This window comes from Protopterus annectens, chromosome 13.part0 (genome assembly GCF_019279795.1).
Source record: "Protopterus annectens isolate FY-2018-M chromosome 13.part0, PAN1.0, whole genome shotgun sequence".
Lineage (NCBI taxonomy): Eukaryota > Metazoa > Chordata > Ceratodontiformes > Protopteridae > Protopterus > Protopterus annectens.
The window spans coordinates 923,590,233-923,617,106 of record NC_056747.1 but is presented as its reverse complement, the minus strand read 5'-3'; the positions used below and the strand labels follow the sequence as shown (position 1 = coordinate 923,617,106).

Genomic DNA, 26,874 nt, shown 5'->3' with positions numbered 1-26,874 from the left:
TCAAAATGCGATTAAAGTTCATGAAATAAGTGTTTCAATCCTTGATGTTAGCCAAAAGTTCTCTTCACAGCACCCATAATGTACCCAGAATTGACAACTTCTACAATTCATACGGTGCAACATGCATCTGTAGCATATCTAAATAAGACTGTAAATTCTTTTTTATAAGACCCAATGCTCCTACTACTATTGGAACTGTCTGGCTATCCATCTTCCACATTGCTCTCGTTTCTGCCTGCAAATCCTAGTATTTTCTGACATTGCATCTGCCTGTACATAAGACACTGTAATCACTAGGTGTAGTAATGTCAATGATCAATGCTACTTGTGTCTTCTTTTTATGGACTACTGTATCTGTTTTTCTCACGTGTATTTTTGATTGGTTGGTATAATCCCATGTGATATAAACTTCGTCATTCTCTATAATGCTTTGTGGCTCATGTTTTCAGTACTTCTTGGCTACTTCATTATTGTAATGTTTCGCAGTCCAATCCCCAGTGCAACAGTCTTACCATGTTATTATGCCTTTCAGTATACATTAGTGTATCACACCCAGCAACAAGATGTGCAGCTGTTTCCAGTCCTGTTTTATGGAACCTACATTTGCCTGTTTCTCCCACATTTTGAACGGATTTTGTAAACCAACATGCATGTATCGGCCACTAAGATTAACCTTTCATCTTTTGGTTTAAATTCACCTCTCCTTAATCATTCCTGCATCACATCCAAATCCAGATCCAAATCGTCATGAGGTTGTTCCAGCAGTTTTCTGTACTTGCAACTATATTTATGCCTTTTCCACATTTCTTGCCTTCTCATCTTAACTTTCTCCTTATATTCTTTCTTTTATTTCTTTGGCACATTCAGTTGTTGCCTGATTTTTTTTCCCCAAACACCTTTATTGAATTATCACTTGTGACACAGGCATTCATATAAAAGTAATTACACTATAATTAACTTAACAAACATTATACTTCACATATATTCCTATACATCATTTAAACTAAGTGACATTACATAAATTATTTTCTTTTTTTTAAAGAAGAAACATCTTTAATAAACCATCACTTACTACACATGCAATCATACATTTATATAAATCAAAACAAACCACACTGACACAATCCTAATTGCAAGCATTTTACATCACAAACTATACTGAAGTACTCACAGTTGCAAACATTATGCATCACTTATAATCGATCCAATCTTTTTCAGTCAAACATTACATAGCTCATTTAAGTCCTGCTGCCCTTTAAACCTCATTCCGCTCTTGTTTGTATTTTTCCATTTTTCCTATGTAGTTTGCTCCTATCCTTTTCTAAAAATGTCAGTTCCAGTTGTTTTATCTACGTTACTATATTCACTACTTCTAGTATAGTTGGTTTAGATTTTGATTTCCATTTTCTATTAATTGCTTTTTTGTCAGCCACCATTATTAGACACAGCAAGGTCTTACCATGCCTAGGCAATTCCAGTTCTGTATCATAGCTCAGAAAAATCATCTCCCTCGTAAGATCAATCTGCCCACCCAGCGTCTTCGACAGTGCATCCTGCAGGGAATCCTTAAAGTCCATCAACTCACTGCATTCCCAGAAAATATGTTCTCAATCACCTCTTTTTCCTCGTCACATCTCTAACATTTGCTGTCTGTCTGTGGAAAAATTCTGTGGAGTTTACGTGGGGTATAGAAATATCTGTGCAAAAATTCTAAATCTCTTAGATTTCGTTGCATATTTGGGAGACATACATGTATCCTCCCATTGCTTCTTTGTGAATTGCTTATCCAGTTTCTCTTCACAATCTTTTCTAACCTCCTCTGATTGAGTCTTCTAGTTATCATGCAATATTTTATATGCTCTACTAATCTTTCCTTTTTTAATGGCAGCTTGTGTTCAAGATTCTACTAAAAAGCTATATCAGTGCTGGTCTTTCATTTAGGACCCCCCCTATTTCTTTCTGTTTGCCTAAATACTGATATAAATTCCTGATAGGGAAGGCAATCTCTAACCTGCAGTCCAAATAAATTCTTGTGTCTTCCCATTCTATCATCTTTCCCTCTGGTTATTTGATCCCAATACCTTGGTTCCTTTGCCAGTTTTCTCTAGTAGATTCTAACCCCCTCTTCCCTATTGTCTGTACTCTTAATTGCAGTCATCCCCATTGGCAGAATCTCCTTTCTCCAATCCCATGTTGTCTTAGTTCTTAGCATGCTTTCTTCTACTTTATGGATATAATATTCTGTATGATTATTGGTATTCTCCTTAAAGACCTGCATCCAAAATCCCAGTCTCTCTTTGATTCTTGAGCTTCCCCCCTATTTCATCATCATCCCTTTCCACTTTGAAATATAGTTTTCTGCGTGAGCTATGTATAGGGGTCTTAACTGTGTAGCTCTGAAATATCTCTTCAAATTGAGTAAACCCACTCCGCCTGGTTCTGCTGGACGGATCAGGTTATCCCATTTGACTCTTGCCTTCTTCCCCTCCCAGATAAAGTCCTTCAGGTCTTTATTAATTGCCATCCACAACTTTTCCTATGGTTGATAAAAATATGCCTGGCCTGTGCATAAGACTAAAAGGACTAAAAACATTTTAACTGCTTGTATCTTGTTATCCATATCCATATAACAGAGCTTCCATTTTCTCAGTTTTTGTATTATCTTTTTAGTCTCTTCCCATATATCCTTAGCTGCCACACTAGAATAATTTTTAATCCATACTCCTAAATACTTCATTTTATCATGTTCCCATAAATATAGATATTCCTGAACCAATTTGTGTGTGGGTACATAATTTACTGCTATTGCCTTTGTTTTAGCTTCATTTATTTTTGTATCCCGAAGAGATCTGAAATTATCTCAAAATGTTCCACAACACTGTAATGTCTCTTTCTAGTTTTGTCAAGCATAAAATAATATCATCTGCAAATAAAGACAGCACCAATTGTATTCTTGAATATCTGAGCCTCTTATTTTCTTTGCCAGTGATTCTAAATGCAAATAATAAAGAGGAAAAAGGACATGCCTGCCTGGTTCCTCTGCTCAAGCAGAAATTATCAGAGGACTCCACCCACTTTAATTTTTGCCTCCGATCCCTCATATATCCTCCTAATCAACCTTATTTTTTTCAGGAAATAGAAATGCTTCCATTGCCCTGCTCATAAAGTCCCAGCTTACTCTGTCAAATGCTATCTCTGCATCAAGACCCACCAACAACAATGGTATTTTCTTGCATTTTGCTTTTCTCTGGATCATCAGTGTTCTTTTAATGTGTCAAATGTTTGCCTCCCCTCCGCAAAACCACATTGATCCATATCTATCAATTTTGGGATTACTTTGGCCATTTTTTTAGCCATTATAGATATATAGACTTTATAATCTTGGTTTAGTATTGAAATGGGCTGTATGAAGCTTGATCTGATGGATCTTTACCCTCTTTAGGTATTACAGCTACCACTGCTTTCTTCCAGGAAATTGGTACTTCTCCTCCTCTTAAAATACTGTTAAAACCTTCAAGATCCTTTATCAGTTTTTCCCTTCTAGCTTCCAAACTTCCACAGGAATACCATCTATTCCTGGGGACTTTCCTGTAGATTGGTTATACATCACAATTTTTATCTCATCTCCTCCAATCTTAACCATTAGTAATTGAGCCTCATTTACTTCTAATCTTGGCATATTTAATTCTTTCATAAACATTTCCATTTGTATCTTTTCTTGATTTTCATATTTCTCTGCTTTATAGAGACTCTCATAGAATTTCTGAAATATTTCTAATGCCTCTACAGGATCTCTTGTTATCATTCTTGTTTTAGGCTCCCCAATTTTGGCGACAACCCTTTCTACTTTCTGTTGCCTGAGTCGTTGTGCTAAACATTTTTGTGCTCTGTTGTTATTATCAAAAAACAGTTGTTTAACAGCAACCTTTCTAAACTTGTTCATATTATCGAGGTAATCTCTTATTTTTTGTGTGGCATGCTGCAGTTGATCCTCTTCTTGTTCTGTGAGATTCCCCCTATTCTGCAATACTTTAACATTTGTCAGTCCCTCTAAATTATTCTTGTTACTTCTTAAATATATCTCCCTTTCCTTTCATTCCATCTTATTTTTAAACTCTACCTTAATTAAATTAATGTCTGATTTTTGTCAACTTCTGCTTGACACCGATGTACTTCTGCTAAACTAAGCAGGGAAGTCATCTTAGATTTATTCTGATGTCTTAAAACTTTCACTATGTTTGGATCTTATGAGATCAGCAAATATGTATGCAATCGTAATTTTGCAGATCTATATGTGAAATCAGTTTTGAGGAGGCCCATACCTCCTTCAGAACGAGGAATATGTAATCTTGGCGTACACTTATTTTAATGTATCATTTGATAAGCGTGAAACATTTTTATTGTTTTCTTGTCCAACTGATACAATACCTTTTAGAACCATTTAATCACCCAAAACTGTAAGTTAGAATAGGCAGATCAAATTGGCTTATATCTTGGACTTTGTTCCTAGATATCAGGGCTGTTTTCAGTATTAATTTTAATCTTCTAAATATTTCTTACTGAGTTTTGTTCTCATTTTTTTATGTCTTATTGTTAATCTTTTATCAATTCCCAAATATGTATACACTCCGTCCTTCTCTTTTCTTGGTGCTGCAGCTTTCCTGCTTTGAATTTGCTTTTGCGCATTTATCACAATCAGATGACATTCATATGTCAACTGAGAAAGTTTTGACCACTTCCAGGTGTGCTTTCATCTCCTCATGTGATGAGCTATACAGTTTTAAATCATCTACAAAAAGAGGATAAGAAGTCTTTACATTTTGTTGTTGTCTGGGAGCCAAATCGTAACCAGGACCAAATCTGTTAAGTAGACATTTTAATGGGTTAAGGGCAAGCCAGAAGAGCAGCAGTAGTGAGAAAGAGTCACCCTGGAATATTCCCCTTTGAATTTATCCCTGGGATAATAATTTGTCCTTTATCATCGCTTAGCTTCAGAGTGGTTTGCCACTGTTTTATGGTCACTGTAATGTAACTGATCAGTGTAGGGTGTATGTTATACATCTGTAAGCACTCCTTTATCCGTGAATGTGGGATGCTGTCAAATGTTTTTTTTTTTTGGTAATCTATCCATGCAATACTTAACATTCTTCTACTTTCTATAATTCATTATGACTTTATTTAACAACAAGTGATTCTTTGTCCCATATGACTTTCTTTTGCTACCCTTTTGTTCTATTAACATGATTGAGTTTTCTTCTAAATGACTATAAACTCTGGTAGCATCAGTTCCAAAATATAGATGGTATGTTGTCCTATCTCACCTTCATTCTTACTTGGATGGGTTCGGAGCCGATCCTTGGCTCTGACTCAGTCGAGTACACAGCTGCAAGTCTCAAACTTGGCTAGTAGCAGGTAGGTATCTCATGATGCAGTGGTGCATTTACGAGGTTGGATGTGCTCTTCTTGGCCGTAGCTAGGCTTTTTGTCTTTTTTTTGCTTTACTAGCTTAAACTTTTAGGATTCTTACATTAATAGTGTTTTTTTGTGATTAGATAGGTAGATTTAGTGTGTAGCTTACCTTATCTTCTTTCTGCTGTTGTGTGCTGTTGATTGGCTGTCATTTTTTTCACAGGCCTTATTGTATCCCATAGTTAATTATTGTAGTGGAGTGTTGTTTAGTCCACTCTCGCAGTTAGTTTGTCATTTAGCTCATTTAAGTTAGAGAGCTAATCGCCCATTTTAGTTAGAGGACTTGTAGTATTATTGTTAGTGTGTGTGTTCTTTCCTTGGTATCTAGGTCTGTTTAAGTTAGAGGTCCTAGGGTTCGCCTTTTGTCAGACCAAGTTAGTTTTCTAATATATCTTTTACTTAGATGTGCAGTGTTTATTAGCTTAGAGTGTGTTTATATATCTGAGTTAGTTGCCTTTGTAATCCTTCTAGGAACTTCTTTCTTCTGTCATGTCTAAAAACTCTAGGGAGAAAGAGCATAAGCCTTTGGGCTTTAAAAAATGTCAGAAATGTACACAGAAAATGTCAATTACAGATGGACATGTCATTTGCGTATATTGTCTAGGGGCTATACATTTACAGGAGGATTGTACTTTCTGCCACTCCTTTAGTGCACATGTGTTACAGGAGAGAACAGTTTGATTCTTAAGGGACTCATAAAGCCAACCTTTGAGGAAGCTGTGCAGAGTGCTTCTTCTTCTTCGTCCTCTTCTTCTTCCAAGAGGGACAAACCATCCAAAAGGCCATCACCTGTCTCTTTGGCTCAGTCTGAGCCTCCAGAAAAATTGTCAAAACTTTTTAAGCCATATACCTCTTTGGCTCCACAGGCCTCAGAACCGACGGGGCTCATCATTATTGACAAGCCTGGTTGTATGGCCCCAAGGTCTTTGCAGCCGCAAGATACCATTTCATGGAGCCTGTCCGTTGGCATTCCACCGGGCTCCTACCTTGAGATCTCCCATTTTGGAGAGATCTCGTTCAGCATCTCTATCCTCCAGGTCCACTAGGAGCATATCTGATGATGACATGGAGCGGGTGGAGTGCAGACTCCTAAAGTTGCCGGCACTAGCTAAATTGTTCTCAGCTCTGACCCATCAGGTCTCGGAGCCTTCCAAGACTCTTGCATCCACTGTTGTTCCTCCTCCGAGCCAAGCTGGATTGTTGGAGCCAGAGTGCCTGGTACCACTTACTGTAAAACCGTTGGTTCCGGCACCCTCTTTGGAGATTATGGAACCGACATCTGCTCCGTCTCTCTCTCGGCACCGTCTGGAGTGTCTGGGAGCTGGGGTTCTCCAGCCAGCCCTGGATGGGGAAGCTCGGGCATGAACTTCTTCGGTTCCAAGTCTACCCCTTGGTGCGTCGGTTCGGGTGAGCTCGGCTCCTATATCAGCCTCAGAGCCGGTCTCTCTGTGGCCGGGGGTGCCTCCATCACCTCGGAGCTGGGGATATCTTTGGAATTGGTGGGATCTGCTTTCGAGTTGATGAGGAGTGTGCTGTCCCCCTTTACAGCTCTACATAGGGATACTGCCATTCGTTCCCCTAAGGCACTGGCTATTGTCTCAGCACCACCCCATCCACAGGACAGCAGAGATCCAGAGCCTCAGAATCCCCCATTGGCGAAGCCCTCTCCTCTGAGACCTCCCCAGAATACCCTTCTGAGGACCCCCCCCTCGAAAGAGGACTTGCAAGAGGAAGCATATAGACTCCCCTGATGAGTCTGTCACCTCAGATACTGACCTTGAGGAGTCAGAAAGAGTCCCCATGGTCATCCTCAGATGATATCTCATTTGCAGATATCCTGGAGATCCTAAAGCAGAGAGGCAGCTGGAGAACAATCACCCATTCTGATGAGGAGTCGGTGTACCGGAAGGCCTTTGGATCTCAACCTTTCAGCCTCCTGGGTGTCTCCACCTTTTGATGAACTAATGGACTTGGTCAGTCGAAAGGATGGGAGTCACCTGACACAATGGATCCAGTCCCTTGGAGACCAAACAAGTTTTTGTCAGCCCCTACCGGAAAAGATTTTCTCACAAAGGGTGTACCTGTAGATGCTATGGTGGTGGCAGCAGCTAACAAGATGGAACTTTCTGAGACATCCTTATCTGTTCATCCTCCAAACAAAGATTCTCAAACGATGGACAGATACGAGAAGCATGTCTTTTCTTCAGCGACTTTTACACTCCGCTGAACTACCTCACTCACTTTACAAGGCTGCAAAGAGGTCTCCTGAAAGAGCAAGAAGATACTCTACAAGGTTCATTAACTGTGGGGGTGAATGAGAAAGTCTCCTCCCAGCTATCCACCTTAAATTCTGTCGTCAACTCCTCCATGAGACTAATTTCTTATGCAGAGGATGTAGCGAGCAGGGCAACGAGTTCAGGTGTTTCCTTGAGGAGACACTCCTGGATGTGCTTGTGCAATTTTGCGGAACCCTTTAAGTCTACCTTTACTAACGCCCCCTTTGATGGTTCCTCACTCTTTGGACCCAAAGTAAAAGACACACTCACCAGATGCGAGCAAGAAGGGAAAACTCTCTCTGCTGTTAGAGTACGTTTTTCTGTACCTTCAAGACCTTACCATAAAGGTCAGAAGAGTGGAAAAATGTGGTTTAAAAGATCCCAGGGAGCTTTCCAAGATGCACAAGGTGAATCTTTTCCCAGGGGCAGAGGGGGAGGTAACAATCCACAGATATGAGGAACCTGGCTCCAATAAAGGCTGCCCCTTCCAAGATTTCTCATGTCAGAGGAATAGCTGGTACAAACACTTCCACAAAACACACTGTTGGATTCTTGTTAAAAGCTCATGGACCTTATAAGATACTGCAGTATTCAAATTAATGTATATTCTCCCTAATTGTATTTAAAGTTGCACTATTGTAAGTATTGCAGTTAAGGTTCATGGACCTTTAACAAGAATCCAGCAGTGCGTTTTGTGGAATTGTTTGTACCAGCTATTCCTCTGACAAGTGGAATCTTGGAAAGGACAGCCTTTATTGGAGCCAGGTTCCTCGTATCTGTGGTTTGTTGCTGTTTGGGGAGGTTACAATGGTAGATGTCCTAGAGGCAGGGGGGGGTGTCTGCAAAACCAGGGTGACCATGACTCCTTTTGCGGACATTCCTATTAGCACTCCTGAAAGGAGGCCCGTCTGCTCTACTCTGGAGGCAGTTGGGGGACATTTGTCCTTAAATCCAGAAGCCTGGCAAAGTATCACAAGAGACAAGTGAGTACAAAGCATAATATCCAGAGGATATTCCATTCCCTTTTGCCACCCTGTCCCACAAATTAGAACAATCCTGGATGTTCCACCTAATCTAAGGGAGCAAGCAACTATAGAAATCCAAAAGTTGCTGGACAAAAGAGTCATCCAGAATGTCCCCGCAGACCAAACAGGATTTGGAACTTACTCAAGATTCTTTTTGGTGCCAAAAAGAACAGGGGACTGGAGACTCATATTAGATCTCAGCAAGTTAAACGTATCTGTCAAAAAGTCAAAGTTCCGAATGGTGACACTGCAGTCAGTACTTCCCTTCTTAGGGAAAGACGATGGGATGTGCTCAGTAGACCTCCAAGATGCATACTACCACATAAAAATGGACAGAGCATCGAGGAGTCACTTGCTTCTGGCTGGGAGCCAGTCATTATCATAGGTTCATAGGTTCATAGGTTCATAGGTTTATACTAGGCTATCTGCCCTAAGGCATTTATAAGCCTAGCCCAAATTTTTGTGGCTTACGCCACCCCTTATATGAAAAAATACTGTGCCCATTAGTTTGTTGTGCCTCTGTCCAGCAGTGACACAGAGATGATTCCCGGGGTAAACCTACGATCTCCCATCCACAGGTCTAGATTTCTCTTGAACAGAGTCAGCGAGGTGCTCTGCCTCACATGGACCGGGATTTTATTCCACAGCATAGGGAGTCTCTGAGTGATAAATCTATCCCTCCAGCACGTCCTATTTATATCCGTGCTAAGGTTTAAGTCGCTTGCTCTAGTGGTTTTGGTGGATTTGGATTTTTTGAGGTGGAGCATGTCCATTAATTCCGTGTTGGACATGGCCTTGTATGTCAGGCACATGTCACCTCTGAGCAGACGGTATGCGACTGAATAGAGCTGGAGTTTCTTCAATCTGGCAGCATATGACAGATTTTGGAGTCCCTTTATCCTTTTGGTGAGGAACTTTTGGGGTCTCTCCAATTGCTGCAGATGTCGGGTGAGATACATCCCGAATGGGGCATTGTACTCGATCATTGGTCTGATAAGTGAAGAGTACAGGGGAACAATAACCTCACTAGATCTGGATGTGAATCCCTTCATGATCAGGTGGGCAATATAGAAGGTCTTTCTAACCACTTTAGCAATGTGAGTGTCAAAAGAAAGGCCACTGTCAACCTGGGTCCCCAGGTCCCTGATAACCTCTTCTGTGCTTAGTGGATTGCCACCTATATGGTAGCTTGGGGTTACCTTGTTTTTCCCGAAGGGTATGACTATTCATTTTTTGGCGTTTAACTTCAGGCCATGGCTCTGGCACCAGCTATCTGTTTCCGTGAGTCCCTTCTGAAGGATATCCGTGTCTGATGCACTTTCCACTATGGCGCCCAGTCTGCAGTCGTCTGCAAACTTTGTCAGCCAAAGTCCTCCTATGTTGGCCTGTACTTCTGAGAAGTAGATGCCAAACAATAGGGGGCCAAGGACCGAGCCCTGTGGGACACCACTTGTGACCGGCTTGGAGTCTGACACAACGCCAGCAACTCTAACCCTGTGGGTTCTGTCCTTAAGCCAGTTTGCAACCCATCTTGTGACATATGGGTTTACATTTAAGCTGGTAAGTTTTTCTACAATACCCGAGTGGGGTAGTGTGTCGAAAGCCTTTGCAAGGTCAAGGTAGGCTGTATGGACTGCCTTTCCCTCATCAATGGCCTTGGTGACTGTTTCGAAGAAGTCGACCAAGTTCAAAAGGCATGATCTTCCCTTGACAAAGCCAAACTGGGTCGGGTCCAATGTCTGCAAGTCCCTATATCTTTGTTTATGAGCTCCATTATGATCCTCTCCATAGCTTTGCAGACTAGACTTGTTAAGCTTATGGGGGTAATTACCAGGGTCCGTGAGAGGCGCCTTTGTGGAGTGGGACAACAGTTGCCGTCACGCCACTCCTTGGGCACGTATCCTGTGGTAAGGCTGAGATTAAACAGCTGCCTTATGTGCGGGTTTAATTCCTCATTTAGCTCGTGTAGCACACAGCCGGGGACACCATCCGGTCCCATTGATGCTGTGTTTTTAGCTTTAGAGAGAGCAGCTTTCACCTGCGCATTTGAGATGTCCGGGAGGCTACACTCGGCTGGGATAGTTATCTCTCCTTTAGGGGAGAGGGGTGAAGTTTGCACTGAACCTGTCTGCCAGTATGTTGGCAATGTCTGTGGGTTCAGTGATTTTTGTATCATTTTGGACTAATTCTGAGCATATCTGGGAGTTTCCACCCAGGTTCCTAACATAGCTGAAAAAGGCCTTATGATTGTCCTTTGAATCCATGGCAATTTTTCTCTCAAAATTGGCCTTAGTTGATTTTATGAGTGCTCGTATTTTTTACTAATAATGATCAGGGGTGACTTCCTTTTATGGATTTTGTTCTATCATGTAATAGCTTTCTCCTCTTATTGTAAAGTTTGTTAATGGCTGGGGTCCACCAGACTGGACGTTTGCCCTTTGTGGAAAGAGTCTTGGTTTTATTTGGGATTGCCTGATCCATGCAGTCCTGGAGGTGTTCATAGAAGGCATTTGTAAGGGCTTCCAGCTTGGGTTGTGGTTTCCACTGTCTCAGGGGCCTTGAAGGATACCACACCAGTCTTGAGTAGTGTGAAGTTTGCTTTAGAGAAGTTCTTCACTATGGTCTTTTTTGTTTGGGGTGGGGGGCGGGATGTGGATTTCCAGTGAGATTAGTTTATGATCAGATCTCACCAATGAGGGATATACTTCGGTGAGGAGCATTTTGTCCCCATGTTTGTGACAATGAGATCTAGTATATTTTCTCCTCTCATGGGAACAGTGACTAGCTGTTCCATGGCATTTGAATTTATGAACTCCAGGAACCGTTGGGCTAGAAAGTTAGGGCTTGAGTAATGTTCCCAGTCTATATTCGGGTAGTTGAAGTCACCCAATATGATGGTGTTTGGAGATACATTTATACCCTCCAGTGTCTTCAGGAAGGCTGTGTGGGGTTCCTGAGTTTGAGAGGGTGGCCTGTAGCATGCTACAATTTGTAGAGCAGTTTTGCCTATGGTTAGTTGCACCTGGATGGTTTCCGAGCTTCATGCGTTGCCACCAACCTGGAGGTGTGGGTATCCTTTATGAATATGGATACAGCCCTCCTTTTGTGGTGTGGTCTGGGTTTTGGGGCCGGAACGCATGATATGAGGTAAAACCTAATAGTGCCGGGGTGCTCTCAGGAGCCTTGAACCAGGTTTCAGTTACAGCACAGACATCGATGTTCTCCATACTGAGAAGGGCCTCGAGTGCGTGCATTTTGAGATTTAGACTTCTGGCATTGAGCAGCATTACCCTCAGTTTCTTCCCATTTTTGTTTTCTAGGGTGGTAGGTTTAGAATTTGAGCCTTGCCTAAAAAAGGCACTATGGGGGTGGCAAGAGCCTTAGCCAATATCCGGAATCCCAGGGGTGATTCCGAGGTCTGCCCTTTGGTCTCACTGCAGCCCCCAGGGTGTTCACCAAATGCATGGCGGTAGTAACGGCTCACTTGAGATGTCTTGGATTCCAAGTGTTTCCGTATCTGGACGACTGGCCCCTAACTGCCACCACCAAGCATCTATTCTAACAAGCCAGGTATGCCACTTTCAAAATGTGTGCTCAGTTAGGCATAACAGTCAACTTACAAAAATCTGCCTTGTTGCCCTGTCAACATATTACCTTCATAGGCGCAAACCTAGACAGTGTTTCCATGATGGCACGTCTTCCAGCCAACAGAATTTAAGCCCTCAGGCAGCAAATACTTCCTTCTTGCCAAGGACAAGGTAAAGGCAGAAGTAGTTCTGAAACTCATAGGGACAAAGGCTTCAACCATAACACTAGTTCCTCTTGCCAGGATGCATATGAGAATCCTTCAATGGCTCCTGTTCTCCCAATGGTTAGTTCAAGAACTTCAGATGTCCCAACTGAACAGAATAACGGAGTCATGCAAAAAGGACCTATGGTGGTGAATCCAGTCCAACCATGTGACTATCGGTAGACGCTTTATTCCATGACAACCTGTTGCTACAGTGACCACGGACGCTTCCCAGATAGGGTGGGGGGACATTATCTGGGAAGGATGGTCCAAGGTATATGGCAGGAACATGAGGCTCACTTACATATCAGTGTTGATGAGAGCAGTGCTTCTGGCGTTGCAAGCACTCCACGACTCTCTTCCACTATGGACGATTGCTATACAGTCAGACAGTATGTCGGTGGTTTGGTACATAAACAAACAAGGAGGAACCAGATCATACCCACTTTGTCGCCAGGCTCTGAGAGTTTGGCAATGGGTAATTTTTTCCCAACGCTTTTTAGTAGCAACGCACATCCTGGGGAAATCCAACATGGTAGCCGACAAGCTCAGCAGGGCAATAGTAATGCCTCATGAGTGGTGTCTGAACCAGAACATAATGGAAGGGATTTTCCAGAAATGGGGTCAGCCTTGCTGCAACCTTTTCCGTCACTCCCATGAATGCCAAGTGCAGCAGCTACTTTGCCCTAATTCCCCCACCAGAGGAGACACCGAGAGACACACTTGTACGCGATTGGCCCTTGGGACTTCTTTATGCCTTTCCCCAGTTTCCCCTCATACCCAAAGTCGTCCAGAAAGCAAATTGCTTGGGAAGCAGGATGATTCTCATTGCCCCATATTGGCTTTGGCAGATTTGGTTCCCCTTCCTCTGAACTCATTCCCAGGAGAAGCCATGGACTCTGGACCCAGTTCCAGACCTGCTGACACATATGTCAGGTGCACTTCATCCTTCTCTCCACACCCTCAACTTGACAGCATGGCTGCTCCACTTCCCAGTTTAGTCAGGCTTCAAAACTTCACTCTAGCAGTCAAACATATGCTGATGCCCCCTCATATATTTTCTACTAGAAGACTATATACTTCTTCTTTCGGCTTTTCCCATTTAGGGGTCGCCACAGTGGATCACCTGTCCGCTCATGATTGGCAGTGGAGATGTCCTTCAAGGATGCATCTGCAGTCATCACATATGGGTTGTCCTGCCTCAGGCAGCCCTTCGGTCGTCCGGATTCCAAAGTCTGGGTCCGGTGTCGGCTGATGTCGCCCTTTCCCCGACGTCAGAGCGCCTGGGGTATATAAGCGTCAGCTGACGCCATCTTCCCCAGTCTTTCTTGCCGCGTGGTGCCCGAAGCAGAAGCAGTTCGCAAGTGCCGGTCGGCCAGCTCCTGTAATTCAGCTACCGAAGACTTCAAAAGCTAAGTACCCCGTTGGGGACTCTTTCTTGCCTCAGCCGATGTCAGATAAAGTTAATAATTGCTTAACTTGTGGGAAACAAATACCTCATAAGGATTTCCACTCTTACTGCCTCCCCTGCCTAGGCCCAGACCACGACGTCTCGGCCTGTTCAGCCTGTGCTTCCTTCAACCGACACACTCTTAGACATCGGGCGGAGTTTGCAGAGGAATTTTTTGGGGCTAGTTTTTCGTACAATATGCCGTCGGAGACTCCGACTTCACCTTTAACAAAGAAACGGAAGGACAAGGACCGGCACACGCGGGCCGCGGTTTCGGCCAAGCAAGGCTGCATATGAGGAAACTACAATGGTACCTAAGGAGTTTATGGACTCAGCACAGTCAGAAACCACGGCCAGGCCTATCGTGAGTGTCTCGGGCTCGGCTGAAACCGTGTCCTTAGTACTTCCGACCCCCGAAACCGCTCACCCGACAACCTCGGCCCCGGAGGCCCCTGCTGAGTCGGTTATTGAATTTCCTTCTGAAACTGGTGTCTTGGAAACTTCCGACACCATTCCTCTAGACAAAACTACACCAGCACGTGGTGCAGCCAGGCCTCCTGCATCCATGTCCATAAAGGCATTCACCAGGGCTAAAGCTGCTAAACACACAAAAGCTATGCCTCCCAGGGTTATTCCTCAGGGACCCACTACAAGTTCACAGATTCTAACTTTAGCAGAGGACCTTATTTCCTTAATTAGGGGCTCTCAACCCCATCCGGACAGGGGCTCTCAACCTCCTCTAGACAAAAGGCCCAGGGTGGAGCCCTCTGATCCCCACTTCTCAGAGGAGGCCTCTGATGGCTCTGCTCTCTCAGACTACCAGGAGGAGGTTTTTTCGGCCTACGAGGATTCTGATGCAGAGGAATCTATCCCCTCGGCCTCCCCTCCTGAAGAACTGTCCTTCGGGGAGACCCTTCACTCTATGAGAGAGCATTTCAAATGGCAGGGCCAGGAATTCTCTGATTCCAGGAAAAGATTAAGAACTTTTCTGCATTTACCTCAGCATAGACCTTTGGCTATTCCTCCTGTTTTGAATGTCATTGATGATATGTACTCTGAGTCTAGCATAACCCCTGACACTCTTCCTCCGGCCCCTGTCAAACCCGATAGGTACTACAGGGTCCCCGACTCACATCATTTTCTTTACAAGGCCCACTCTGCTGATCCAGAAACTATTTCTCAGGGCCCTAAAGGGGTTGCAACTGCCACTACAAAAAATCCACTCCCCTCTGAAAGGGAGTCCAGGGCTTTAGAGAGATGGGGTAAAAAAAGTGTATACTTCTGCTACTCTTTCTATGAGGGCTTTAAATTGTCAATTTCATATGATACAGTACCAAGAGTATTTGTTAGATGAATTGCATAAGAAACTGTCTTCACCTGAACCCCTAGATCGCAAATCTCTTCAGGATCTGGTACATAACTCCCAGCAGGTTAGCAACCATTTTTTGCAGTGTGGTTATGATGCATTGGAAGCTTCATGTAGGGCAGTTTAGAAACTTTGATCCCACTCATTCCATGCCTCCAAAAGGAATTTCTGTGGTGGGCTCAAGCATGCCAGTCAAACAGGGGTCTGCCCTTCAGCAAACCAATAGCCAGCCAAACCATTACAACCGATGCTTCAGACCACGGTTGGGGAGCACACATGGAGGGCAGATGTATTCAAGGACTGTGGTCACAAAGGGAGCTACGCATGCACATAAACCAAAAGGAAATGCTGGCAGTGATACATGCAATAGAGGCCTTCAAACTCTTTCTGCATCAAGGCCACCTGCTAATAAGGACAGACAACACCACAGTTAATGTGATACATAAACAAGCAAGGAGAGGCACCCATTCCTACACTCTTTGCAGACTGGCAATGACTCTATGGGAACTTTCCTTGAAACTCAGTATAGAGCTGCAATCCCAGTTTGTGCCAGGAAAAGACAATATACTGGCGGACAGCTTAAGCACAAGCACATCATGGATGCACACGAATGGATGCTGCACCCAGACATCTTCCTACAGATAACACTATCATGGGGAAGGCCGGACATAGATCTTTTTTGCCTCCCCCCACAATCATCAGCTGAAGAAATTCTGCTCAAGGACATACCACCCACAAGCATGGAAAGTGGACGCCCTCTCTTTCAGCTGGAGAACTCTAACAGTGTATGCATTTCCACCTCTTCCATTATTGACCAAGGTCTTACTGAAGATCAGGACAGAGCAGCCAAAAGTGATTCTGATAGCTCCGGACTGGCCAAGACAGCACTGGTACCCACTGTTAAAGAGCATGTCACGCACGAAACCATGGCCTCTTCCTCAATGGCCACTTCTCCTGACACAGCACAATTACAAAACTCTGCATTCCAACCTGAAAACCTTGCAACTAACAGCCTGGAAAATACTTTGACTCCTCCTCAGGATAAGCTATCCAAGAGAGTGAAGGATATCATCATGGAAGCTCGCCGACCTTCCACAAGAAAGGCATATTCAGCAAAATGGAAAAGATTTCACACTTGGAGCACCACAAAGGGCCTAGATGCGACAGTGATGAACATGGCACATATCCTGGAATACTTGGCGGAAATGCTCCACAATGGCCTGTCCTACTCTTCCATTAAAATTCATGCTTCAGCAATTTCAGCAGAGTACAATACTGATCCACCTGTCTTTTCTCATCCTCTCCTAAGACAGTTTCTAAGAGGAATTAAAAACATCAATCCTCCAAGGAAACCTCCAGTGCCTACTTGGGACCTTAACTTCGTGTTGGAAAAACTAACTCTGCCTCCCTTTGAACCAGCAGCATCTGCGGAACTACAGTTCTTGTCTTGGAAGACTGCCTTCCTTCTGGCCATAACCTCAGCAAGAAGAGTATCTGAGTTACAGGCCCTCATGGCAGTACAGCCATTTCTTATTTTTCATCAGGACAGAGTCTCATTGAGAACCAATCCTTCATTTATGCCAAAGGTAGTATCCAGGGTCTCATTAAACCAAGCTATTCACCTGCCTACCTTCTTCCCAAATCCACAAAACAAAGGGGAGAAACTTCTGCACACCCTGGACATACACAGACAGTTGCGCTACTACTTGGACAGAACTAAAAGCTACAGAAAAACTGACCAGCTGTTGGTAGCATATGCTGCTGGTACACAAGGAAAAGCAATTTCCAAACAGACAATTTCAAAATGGATAGGGAATTGCATTCGTTTTTGTTATTCCTTTCATGGAAAAACTGTGCCAGCTAACATTAGACCTCATTCCACCAGAGCCACAGCCACCTCCACAGCCTTCTTAAGAGGGGTGGCTACCAAGGACATTCTAGAAGCTGCTACATGGAGCTCCGTGCATACATTTTCCAAGTATTACAATTTACCTTTATATTCCAGATCCAGAGCAGGCTTTGCTACGGCAGTCCTGCAGGGTATTTTAGCTACACTATCCTTTACATAGATCCTCCACCCCCAGATTGGCTATGGTATTCTACCCATATGTGATGACTGCAGATGCATCCTTGAAGGACATAGTACAGTGTTGTACCTACCATAAATGTAGATGTCCGATAGGTATGCATCTGCAGTCAGGTTTATTCTTCCTCCTTCCCCTCTGTGGTATTTCTTGGGTACTTATCCCTCTTATAGCTAACTGGGGTTATCTATTATGGTGTATTTGTTTTATATTACTGTGCATGTTTGGAATTTTTTGCATTTCTCCAAATTTAGCCTTCCTTAGAGGGCACCTGGCATCTGGGGCAAGAAAAACTGAGGAAGATGGCGTCGGCTGACGCTTATATACCCCAGGCGCTCTGACGTCGGGGAAAGGGCGACATCAGCCGACGCCGGACCCAGACTTTGGAATCCGGCCGACCGAAGGGCTGCCTGAGGCAGGGCAACCCATATGTGATGACTGCAGATGTATACCAATCGAACATCTACATTTATGGTAGGTACAAAACTGTACTTTTTACGGTGTTGTGTTGCCAGCCCAGTGCCCAATTTTCCACAGAAGGCACACACATGCACGCACTCACACATATGGCCAATTAAGAGTGTCCAATTCACATGCATGTCTTTGGGATGTGGGAGGAAGCCGGAGCACCCAGAGGAAACCCACGAGACCACAGGGAGAACATGCCGACTCCGCACAGAAGGCAACCCAGCCAAGAATCGTACTGGAGAGCCTCTTGCTGTGAGGCGGCAACACTAACCGCTGCACCACCGTGGCCGCCCACTAGAAGACTATATACTAGCAAGTGGAAAATTTTCTCACTGGGCACAAAATAGAAACATTCCTGACGGAACTCTTCCCGCAAGGTTCGGCTGCAGCAGCTATTAGAGTCCAGCTGGCTGCAATTTCGAATTAACACATCGGTGTCCATTCTCCTAATTTAATGTCACACAGGTTGTGTAAAGCATTTTTAAAAGGTGCTTCCTTATTGAGACTTCCTTTTAAGGAACCACTTCCTCCTTGGGATTTAAATTTTGTCCTATATCAACTTACATTGCCACCGTTCGAGCCTTCTTCATCTTGTGACCTCAAATTTCTTTCCTGGAAGACCATTTTTCTAGTAGTCGTAACATCTGCCAGAAGAGTCTGAGTTGCAAGCACTGTCTATCAGACCTCCATATCTGATCTTTCACAAGGGCAGGGTATTGTTACGAACTTATCTATCCTTTGTACCTAAGGTTTGCTCTCAGTCCAATATCAATCAATCGGTTGAGCTCCCAGTGTTCTTCCCCAACCATAGCAACAAGGCAGAGTATAAACTCCATCAGTTGGACGTGCATAGACAGCTCAAATTTGGATGTGCATAGAACTAAAGATTTCAGGAAATCTGACCAATTATTCAGCTCCTTCTCTGAGGCAAAAAAGGGTATGCCAGTTTCTAAAGTCACCCTTTCTAATTGGCTCTCAAATTGTATCACTTTTATCTATACTTCCAATAATAGAGAACTGCCATTCAAAATTAGGGGTTATTCAGCTAGAGCATTAGCTACATTGTCTGCTTTTCAGGCCAGAATGTCTATGGACAGTATTTGTGCTATAGCTATGTGAGCCAATCCTCATACGTTTATCACTCATTACAAAGTGGATTTGGTCTCCAGGTACAGAGCCTGTTTTGGTTCCACTGTGCTCAAAGGTGTACTCTTGTGAGCCACCTGGAGAAAAGGTGCTAGGGCCGCTGTCCCAACCAAGTAAGAATGAAGGCATGATAGGACAACATAACATAAAGAAGTTATGTACTCACCATAACATTCCGTTTTTGTTGACCATCTTGTCATTCATTCTTACAGCCCCTACATCCTTCCCCCATCCAAGGACTCCTAGAGAACCTGGTGGTGATCTTTCCTCTTTACATGAGCTCCTTCAGTTTGTTTCTCCTTGATATGGGGTCTTATATATATATATATATATAGATATATATATAGATATATATTTATATATATATATATATATATATATATATATATATATATATTACTCATTGGTAAGTTAGCAGCAAACAAGATCTGGAGAGTTGCACCACTGCATCATGGGATACCTACCTGCTATGAGCCAAGTTTGAGACTTCCAGTTGTGTATTTGGCCGAGTTGGAGCTGAGGATCGGCTCCAAACCCATCCAAGTAAGAATGAATGGCGAGATGGACAACAAACATAGAACGTTATGGTGAGTACATAACTTCTTTTTTATACATCATCAGAAAGCAAGTTTTTGGTCTATAGTTTTTAGGATAGCATATGAGTAGTTCTTACTCAGGGCTAAATCTTTGTGTAAAAATGTTAATACTTTTAGCCAGAAGTTAGATACTGCATATGGGCCTGGGGTTTTCTAGTAAGGAGCTTTTCTTAATTTTTCTTTCAGTTTCTCTGGCAGTTAACTTCATCCCATTTCATATCCTGTACATTTGAACTTCTTTCTGTTTCTTTTACTTCTATCCATTTAGCATCTTTATTATGTTCCACAGTTGTCATAGATATTTCTCCAAAATATGTATATTTCTTCTTTTTTGTGGTCTTTCTATTTCTTTTGCTTTGTTTCCAAATTCACTATAAAACTTTTTGTTGAGGTCATCAGTGAATTGCTTATTTTCTACATTCCCTTTATATTTATCTGCACATCTTCTAAGTTTTTTTCTGTCTTTGCTGATATCCTTAGTTATTATTTGCAGTAGTGTACAACAGAGCCTGGTCTGTTCTGATACTGCACACTGCTTTTACCATATCTGTCTTTCTAAGTATGTTTGTTGGTCTGTTCTATAGTTTTCTCTGTTTGATACTTCCATGATGGCATTTGATTTCTTCCCTTATTTTCACTTATTGCCCTGTATTTTTGTGTATCGGTTATTAATTTAGCTGCACAGTAATATATCCTATTTGCTTCTCTTACATCACATAAATTCCTGTTAATATTCTTAATTACTGTGTTCATTTATCAGACATCTAACATTTTGGGTCTTACCGACTTTCTGTAATCTATTTCTTTTATCGATTTTAATATGTCTATACATCTCTATTAAATCAAGCTCTCTTCCCTTAGATCTTTTTCTTCTAAACTGAGGCCACATTCTTTGTTCTCCTTTTCCTGTGGGCATTCTAGAAAAAGTTCCAGAACATCTTCCTGTAAGATATTATCTTCAGCTGCATCCTTTGTCATCCATTGCTCTTTCATATGGTAACTCACTGGCCTATCACTCCACAACATTGACTGCATCAGAGGTGCCACCATTTCCTGCTCCTTCCCTTGCCGTGCAACTCCAACTGAGCTTCAGTAGAGGTTTTCTACTAAAGGCTCCAGAGTATCTTCATGCGGCAAGTGAGCAGATGCTTCCCATTCACCTGTTACTCCTTAATTTGAGGACTCATTGTTCCATCATGATGTGATGTTACCAGAGTTGAATTTTGTACACTAAATCCTTCACTTCTCAGATAATCCATGACTTCAGTTTCTTTTTTTTTTTTAACTCTTCCATCACTAATCCTGTTTTCTGCTTTCCGCCTTTGTTTTTTTTTTATTTTTTTATTTTTGTATTGAAAAATTGTCCATATCCAGATGCCTGTATTTTGATTCAAATATCTTTGTTGTGGCTTTTTTGTATTTAGTTCTTCTTTCTCTTTTGCATAAATATTGTACCATATTAAATCTCTTTTCTTTCCCATGTCCTATTTCTTCTTCATGTGTCTCCTACTCCACCTTTTCCATCTTACTTTGAGGAGTCATTGTTTCATCATGCTGTGACATAACTTGTGACTTTATACACTAAATCCTTCACTTCCCAGGTATACCATAACTTCAGCTTCTGTTTGTTAAAGTTCTACTTCACTGATCTTCTATTCTACATTCCCCCTTATTGACCTTATTTTTTATATTTTGAAATTGTCCATGTTTGGGTGCTTTTGGCTGTATTTCTCTTCATATATCCATGGAACTGCTTTTTTTGTATTGATTTGTTTGGCTTTCTCTTCTGCATAAATATTGCACCATAGCCTGTATCTCTTTCTTTCCCATGTCTATGTTTCTTCTTTATATCTTTCAAAAATTTCTAGGTTTTTGTTCTTTATATTTTTGCACTTCCTCAGTCATTTCTTTTTCCAAACAGCCCAGGATTTCTTGGTCTATATAATGATTTTTATGAATCTGTTGTATTAGTGAACACAAATTTGTATTTGAAGCTTTTGACAGTTTTTCGTGTACAAGTGTTTTTCTTTCCTCTAATTTCTGTCTTACATTTTTGAATATATTCTATTTGGACATTCTGGGCTTCTTGCATAATATTTATTTCTTATCCTCAGTAGTTCACTTTGTCATCTTCCTTGCTCTTTTCTCACCTGTCAAGTTTTTGTGTTTTTTGTTGACTACTACTTCTTTCTACAAGAGGGGGCATCCTCCTGCTGGACTTGGCCTAACCCCATTGTGAGAATGTTTCCATGTCTTGAGGATTCTACACTATCATTTTTTCCATTCCATTCCTGGCACCAGTGCATCTTCAAGGATTGGACATTTTTTTTTATCCTGGGACTTGTGCACCCAGCTATTTGTTTTTATTTTTAACCTACTTCTGTCCATGATATAGGCTATATAAAATACAGTCTATATCTTGGGGTCATCTTGGTGAGATTTTGTAAAAACAGGGTCCACCACATGAAGGTAATCACTGAAACTTGAGGATGAATTAAATTCCAGTAATACTACTCTCCTTTGCTTGCTGATTTTATCATCTCTTCATTTGGACCCTATATTCGCGCGCACACACACACACATATATATATATATATATATATATATATATATATATATATATATATATATATATATATATATATATATATATATATATATGTATGTGTGTGTGTGTGTGTGTATCCCTATCATATGATAGAAACCTCATTTGACTGAAACTCATTTGGCTGAGACCATAAGACTGATATTTCAAAAGACCGAAAAGTCACTTGACTGAAACCCATAATACTTAATTTCAACATACTAAATTAAACTGGACTATATAAAACCAGACTAGGTGGGGGGGGCTACGCCCTCCAGGATTGTACTACAGTGGGGAAAAGGGCATAGTAGTGGCAGCATGTAGACTACTATAAGGTAAGTGAAAATACATTGACATTATTTTGAGATGTTTATTTTTGCACTTGTGTTCCTTGAGGCCACTTATTCAGAGAAACTTTTAATAAAGTACCTCATAAATGAAATCTTTGTAGAATACTACAGGGTTTTTAATTTGGCAAGCAGACTGTAAGTGCATAGTTTAATCTCCATGTCTATGGCTTCTCAGTTCTTGTAAATAGTATAATATATGCCCTAATGACTATGTCCTGACATAAAGTTTTGTGCAGCAGTCATAGGGTAACACATTGTATGTCATTCAGCAGAATGAACACTTTACTTTCTCATAAATCTGTTTACTGCTCAGGTAATATTCCAGCTTTAAGACCAACAGCTATTTTAATTGTGTTATTTTATGTTTATTTTTCCACAGATCCTTCTTCCAGCCAAGTTTACAACTATTATCCTTGCAACCATCCTGCATACCCTTGTGACAGCTCCTGTCCCTGTGTCATGGCACAAAATTTCTGTGAAAGGTTTTGCCAGTGCAACATGGACTGTAAGAGAACCTTTTAAAGTTGCATGGATTTGCTTATGCTGTGTGTCATCATGATGTAATTAATTCTTACATTTGGAAATGTGATATAGGTTCCTGAGCAGGTAGTATGTGCTCTGTTTTTTTTCTCCCTTTGGGACATACCAGCAGTGCACTACATGGCATGCAGAAAGCACATATGTCACGTGGAAAAAAAATATGTAAGATTGCCTTTGTCATATGTGAAAATGTTATAAAGATGTTTGGAAAAAATATAGAAAGCCATGTTAAACAAAATTCTGTAGAACATGTAGATTATTGATATGTATAACTTAAGTATTTAAGTAAAAAGATTGTGTTTTGTTGTTGTTTGTCTTTTCGGCTTTTCCTGGTTAGGGGTCGCCACAGCGGAACTCCGGTCCGCTAATGATTGGCAGTAGATTTTTTTATGGTGCCAAGTTGCCAGCCCAACACCCAATTCAGCGAAGGCATACCCATTCATGCATGCCTTTTGGAGGCCACTCGACCGCGGGGAGGACATGCAGACTCCACACAGAAGGCACTCCACCCGTGAATCAAACAGGAGAACCTCTTGCTGTGAGGCAACAACGCTACCGCTGTACCACCGCAGCTTATCATGAGTAAAAAGATTGTGTAGTATGTACAAAACAGTGTGGCACACAATAATAACATTTTTTTCTTATTCATTGCTTTCACAGATCATATTTCTTTCTTCCGGTTTATCAGTCTCTGTTTTCTTGTTAGTTAATTAGAAAGATCAAAAGCTAAATGCAGAGGGATTTGAAATAGTTACTGGATTGCTGGATGCTCTGCCTTGCAAGTATTTATAGATAACTGGAAACAGTAAGGGCTACAGTTCTCCAGCTGGAGATGATCGTGCTGCAGGTATGAGTAGCAGAACTTTAACAAGTCAGCTGTAAGGAAAGATGCGGTGTGGCATGGGAGTTAATAATACAGGAGACACAGAAAGTAGAAAAGTCATCAATTTGATTCAGATCAACAACTAACACTTATTTCCAGGTACTATGTTCTAAACTTAGCTTGCTTTAAGTATTAGAGAACCCTTTAGGATCTCCATCAAAATCATACCATAGTCACCAACAACATTCAGCGGACCAACCAATGCTGCAGGAAGTCACAATCCACAGATGAAAGATAAAAAACAAGCAGCTTTATTTAGGTAAGCGCTAATTATTTTACTTTTCAATGGACCATTTGTTGTAGCTGTGACCATTCTTGTGATTATTGGACAAAATCATACCATGTTCTGTTTTTTTTTAATCTGTTTCAAAACAGCAAAATGTTTTCTAGCACTCTGAATTTATCTGATCATTTGTGTAGCAAAGGCTATAATAGAGTAAAGAATGTCACATGACTACTACTTCTGTCCTGTAGAACTCTGCTTAAGAAATAAATTCAACACTTGAATGCAGAGGCCAGAGTCAGTTATTTGAAGTAGCAGTGACAAAGTCAGACTTTACAATTTTCCTAAATCTACTGAGAGTGTTAAAATTGTTGCATTCTTTATTATTGACTAAGTTACTCATACTGGGAGGCCATTCTGTCCATTAATTCTGTTACAGAAACTTTTTATTACTGAGAAGTTTGTATTCTCATTTGCAGTGCCAGCAACCTAATGTAGGGGATATATTTTGACCACTGGAGGACCTATCAGGACTGGTTATGATTTAATTCCTTTCCTTTATTGTCACATTTTGCTCCTGTAGTCCTGCTGACCATAGGCCCACTGCAGCAAGTCACAGTCATTTGTTTCTTATAGTAGAAGAGTTTCACATTCATTAATGCAACAGCTTTGATGCTTCAATGATATCAGCCAGGCAGCCATCATGGAGTTTTTCACTTTAAGCCCAGATATTCCCTTACATGCCCCCTATAACACCAAGGGTCAGGCCTGCAGTGGGAAAGTGTGCAGCCTGTTAAAAGCCTTGAACAAGTGATATAATCCCTCAAGATGTTCTAGTCATCCGTCCCTTCTGAGTAGATACCTCATCTCATGTTTCTTGTCTCCAGCAGAGATAATTCACTGTTTTTGCACACTTAGACATAGATGCATTTTTTATTGTCCCCAGAAAGAGAGCTGAACAGGTATTGCTTTCTCATTTTTCCCAATTCCTGGCCAGCTGTTTCAGGGAGAGGCCACTTTTAGAATATAGATTGCCTGAATCATACTCAAGACTCTATTCCCATATACCATGGACCTGGTATCTACTTTTCTTCCATGTTGGTGGATTTTTTTCATTACATTACATTTGCCTAATTGCAGGAGACATAAGCCTGGGTAGTCTGCCTTTTTAACTACATGAAGCATTCCATTTCCTTTTCATCCCTCTTTTCCCTCTTACCTTTTTCTCACATATTATATGTTCCCTTGAATGACCATGTGAATTCCCTCTCTACCATCCATTCCAGTCATCCTTTCATGAGTCAATAGCCCTGTCTACGAAGAACTACTTTTGGAAATCCATGGAGTGAATAGCTCTATAATCTGTTGCCCATGTCCCCTTTTTTCCACGTCTCTCCCTCCTATTCAGGATCATTCTTTCACATCTCCCTGACAAGCTTTTCTGTACCAGTGTCATGTCATGTCCTCCTGTCTCTTCTTATATTGCCTCTAACCTGTTGTCATATTCCTTCCACATCATCCTACAAATCTTTCTGGTAGCCTTCATCTTGATTCATTCCTGCAGCCTGATACTCTTCTCCTTACATGGCCTCCAGAACTGCACACATCACTAAAGGTGTGATCCAACCAATGCCTTGTGGAGAGGAAGCATTACTTTTTTTGCATTGGGAATCTCTCCCCGTGCTGTGGATACAACACAGCATTCTGTCTGCTGATGCCACTGCCCTATCAGTCTGTTGTCACTAGTCCAGTATGGGTATGATAAACACCACCATATCCATTTACTGCTCTTTTGCCATCAGTTCTACTTTTGGCAGGTGATACTTTAGATCAAGATTGTTTTGGTACAATGCTGTGTATTTTTTTTTTTTTTTTGTATTAAATCTCAACTGCAACCTTTCTGCCCACATATTCAGCGTTTACAAATCCTTTACTAGATTCTTCCTCCAGTCTTTCATTCTGCATCTCATTTTATGTCATTATCAATGAGGCTGATCCTGTTCTCTCTTCTCTCACCTTCATAGGTGATTACTAGGCTAATGGCAGAAGAGCTTTTTTAAGCCTATCCAGTACTACCCAGGATAGGAAAGTATTATATCTTAATTCCCCAGATATGGGACGGGGTAGTATCAGGGTAGTGGGACTTTGGGTTTTGGAGCCCTGAGTCATTTTACAGACTTCCCCATCCATTTATCCAAATTCTTTTTGAAGAGAGTGAGGGGAGGCTTTGTTTTATGAAGATGGGAAGTGTATTCCATAGAAGAGGTAGCCATTGGGATATGCATCTATCTGTCCAGCAAGTTCTGTTAGAGTCATAAATAAGATTCAGGTCCATGTAATTTGTAACACTTGCATAATTTTTTTTGTAAATATTTAACATTTTCATCAAAGCTGGATCAGAGAATGCCTTGTAGGTCTGGTATAAGTTACCTAAGTTACCTCTCAATAAACAGTGTGAGATGGAGTAATGGGGTATGGCCTTTAGTCATTGTGCATAAGACAGGTGTCTAATGTTTTGTATTTTTTTTTTAGTGAGAAACCTCTGGGTCTGCTCCAGTTGGTATAAGTGCCTCATTAGGTACATGCAGAAGGAAGCATTGTACTCAGTTATGGGCCCGAGGAGG

At 41.7% G+C, this 26,874-nt stretch overlaps 1 protein-coding gene across 1 annotated transcript in view; it reads left to right on the top strand.

Moving 5' to 3' along the window:
- Window positions 1-26,874, top strand: part of EZH1 (enhancer of zeste 1 polycomb repressive complex 2 subunit) — a 3,086,757-nt gene that overhangs the window by 2,296,246 nt on the left and 763,637 nt on the right. The window contains exon 14 of the mRNA XM_044054680.1: window positions 22,984-23,109. Within this exon, the coding sequence (XP_043910615.1) occupies window positions 22,984-23,109 (126 nt within the window). The remainder of the gene's footprint in view (window positions 1-22,983; window positions 23,110-26,874) is intronic.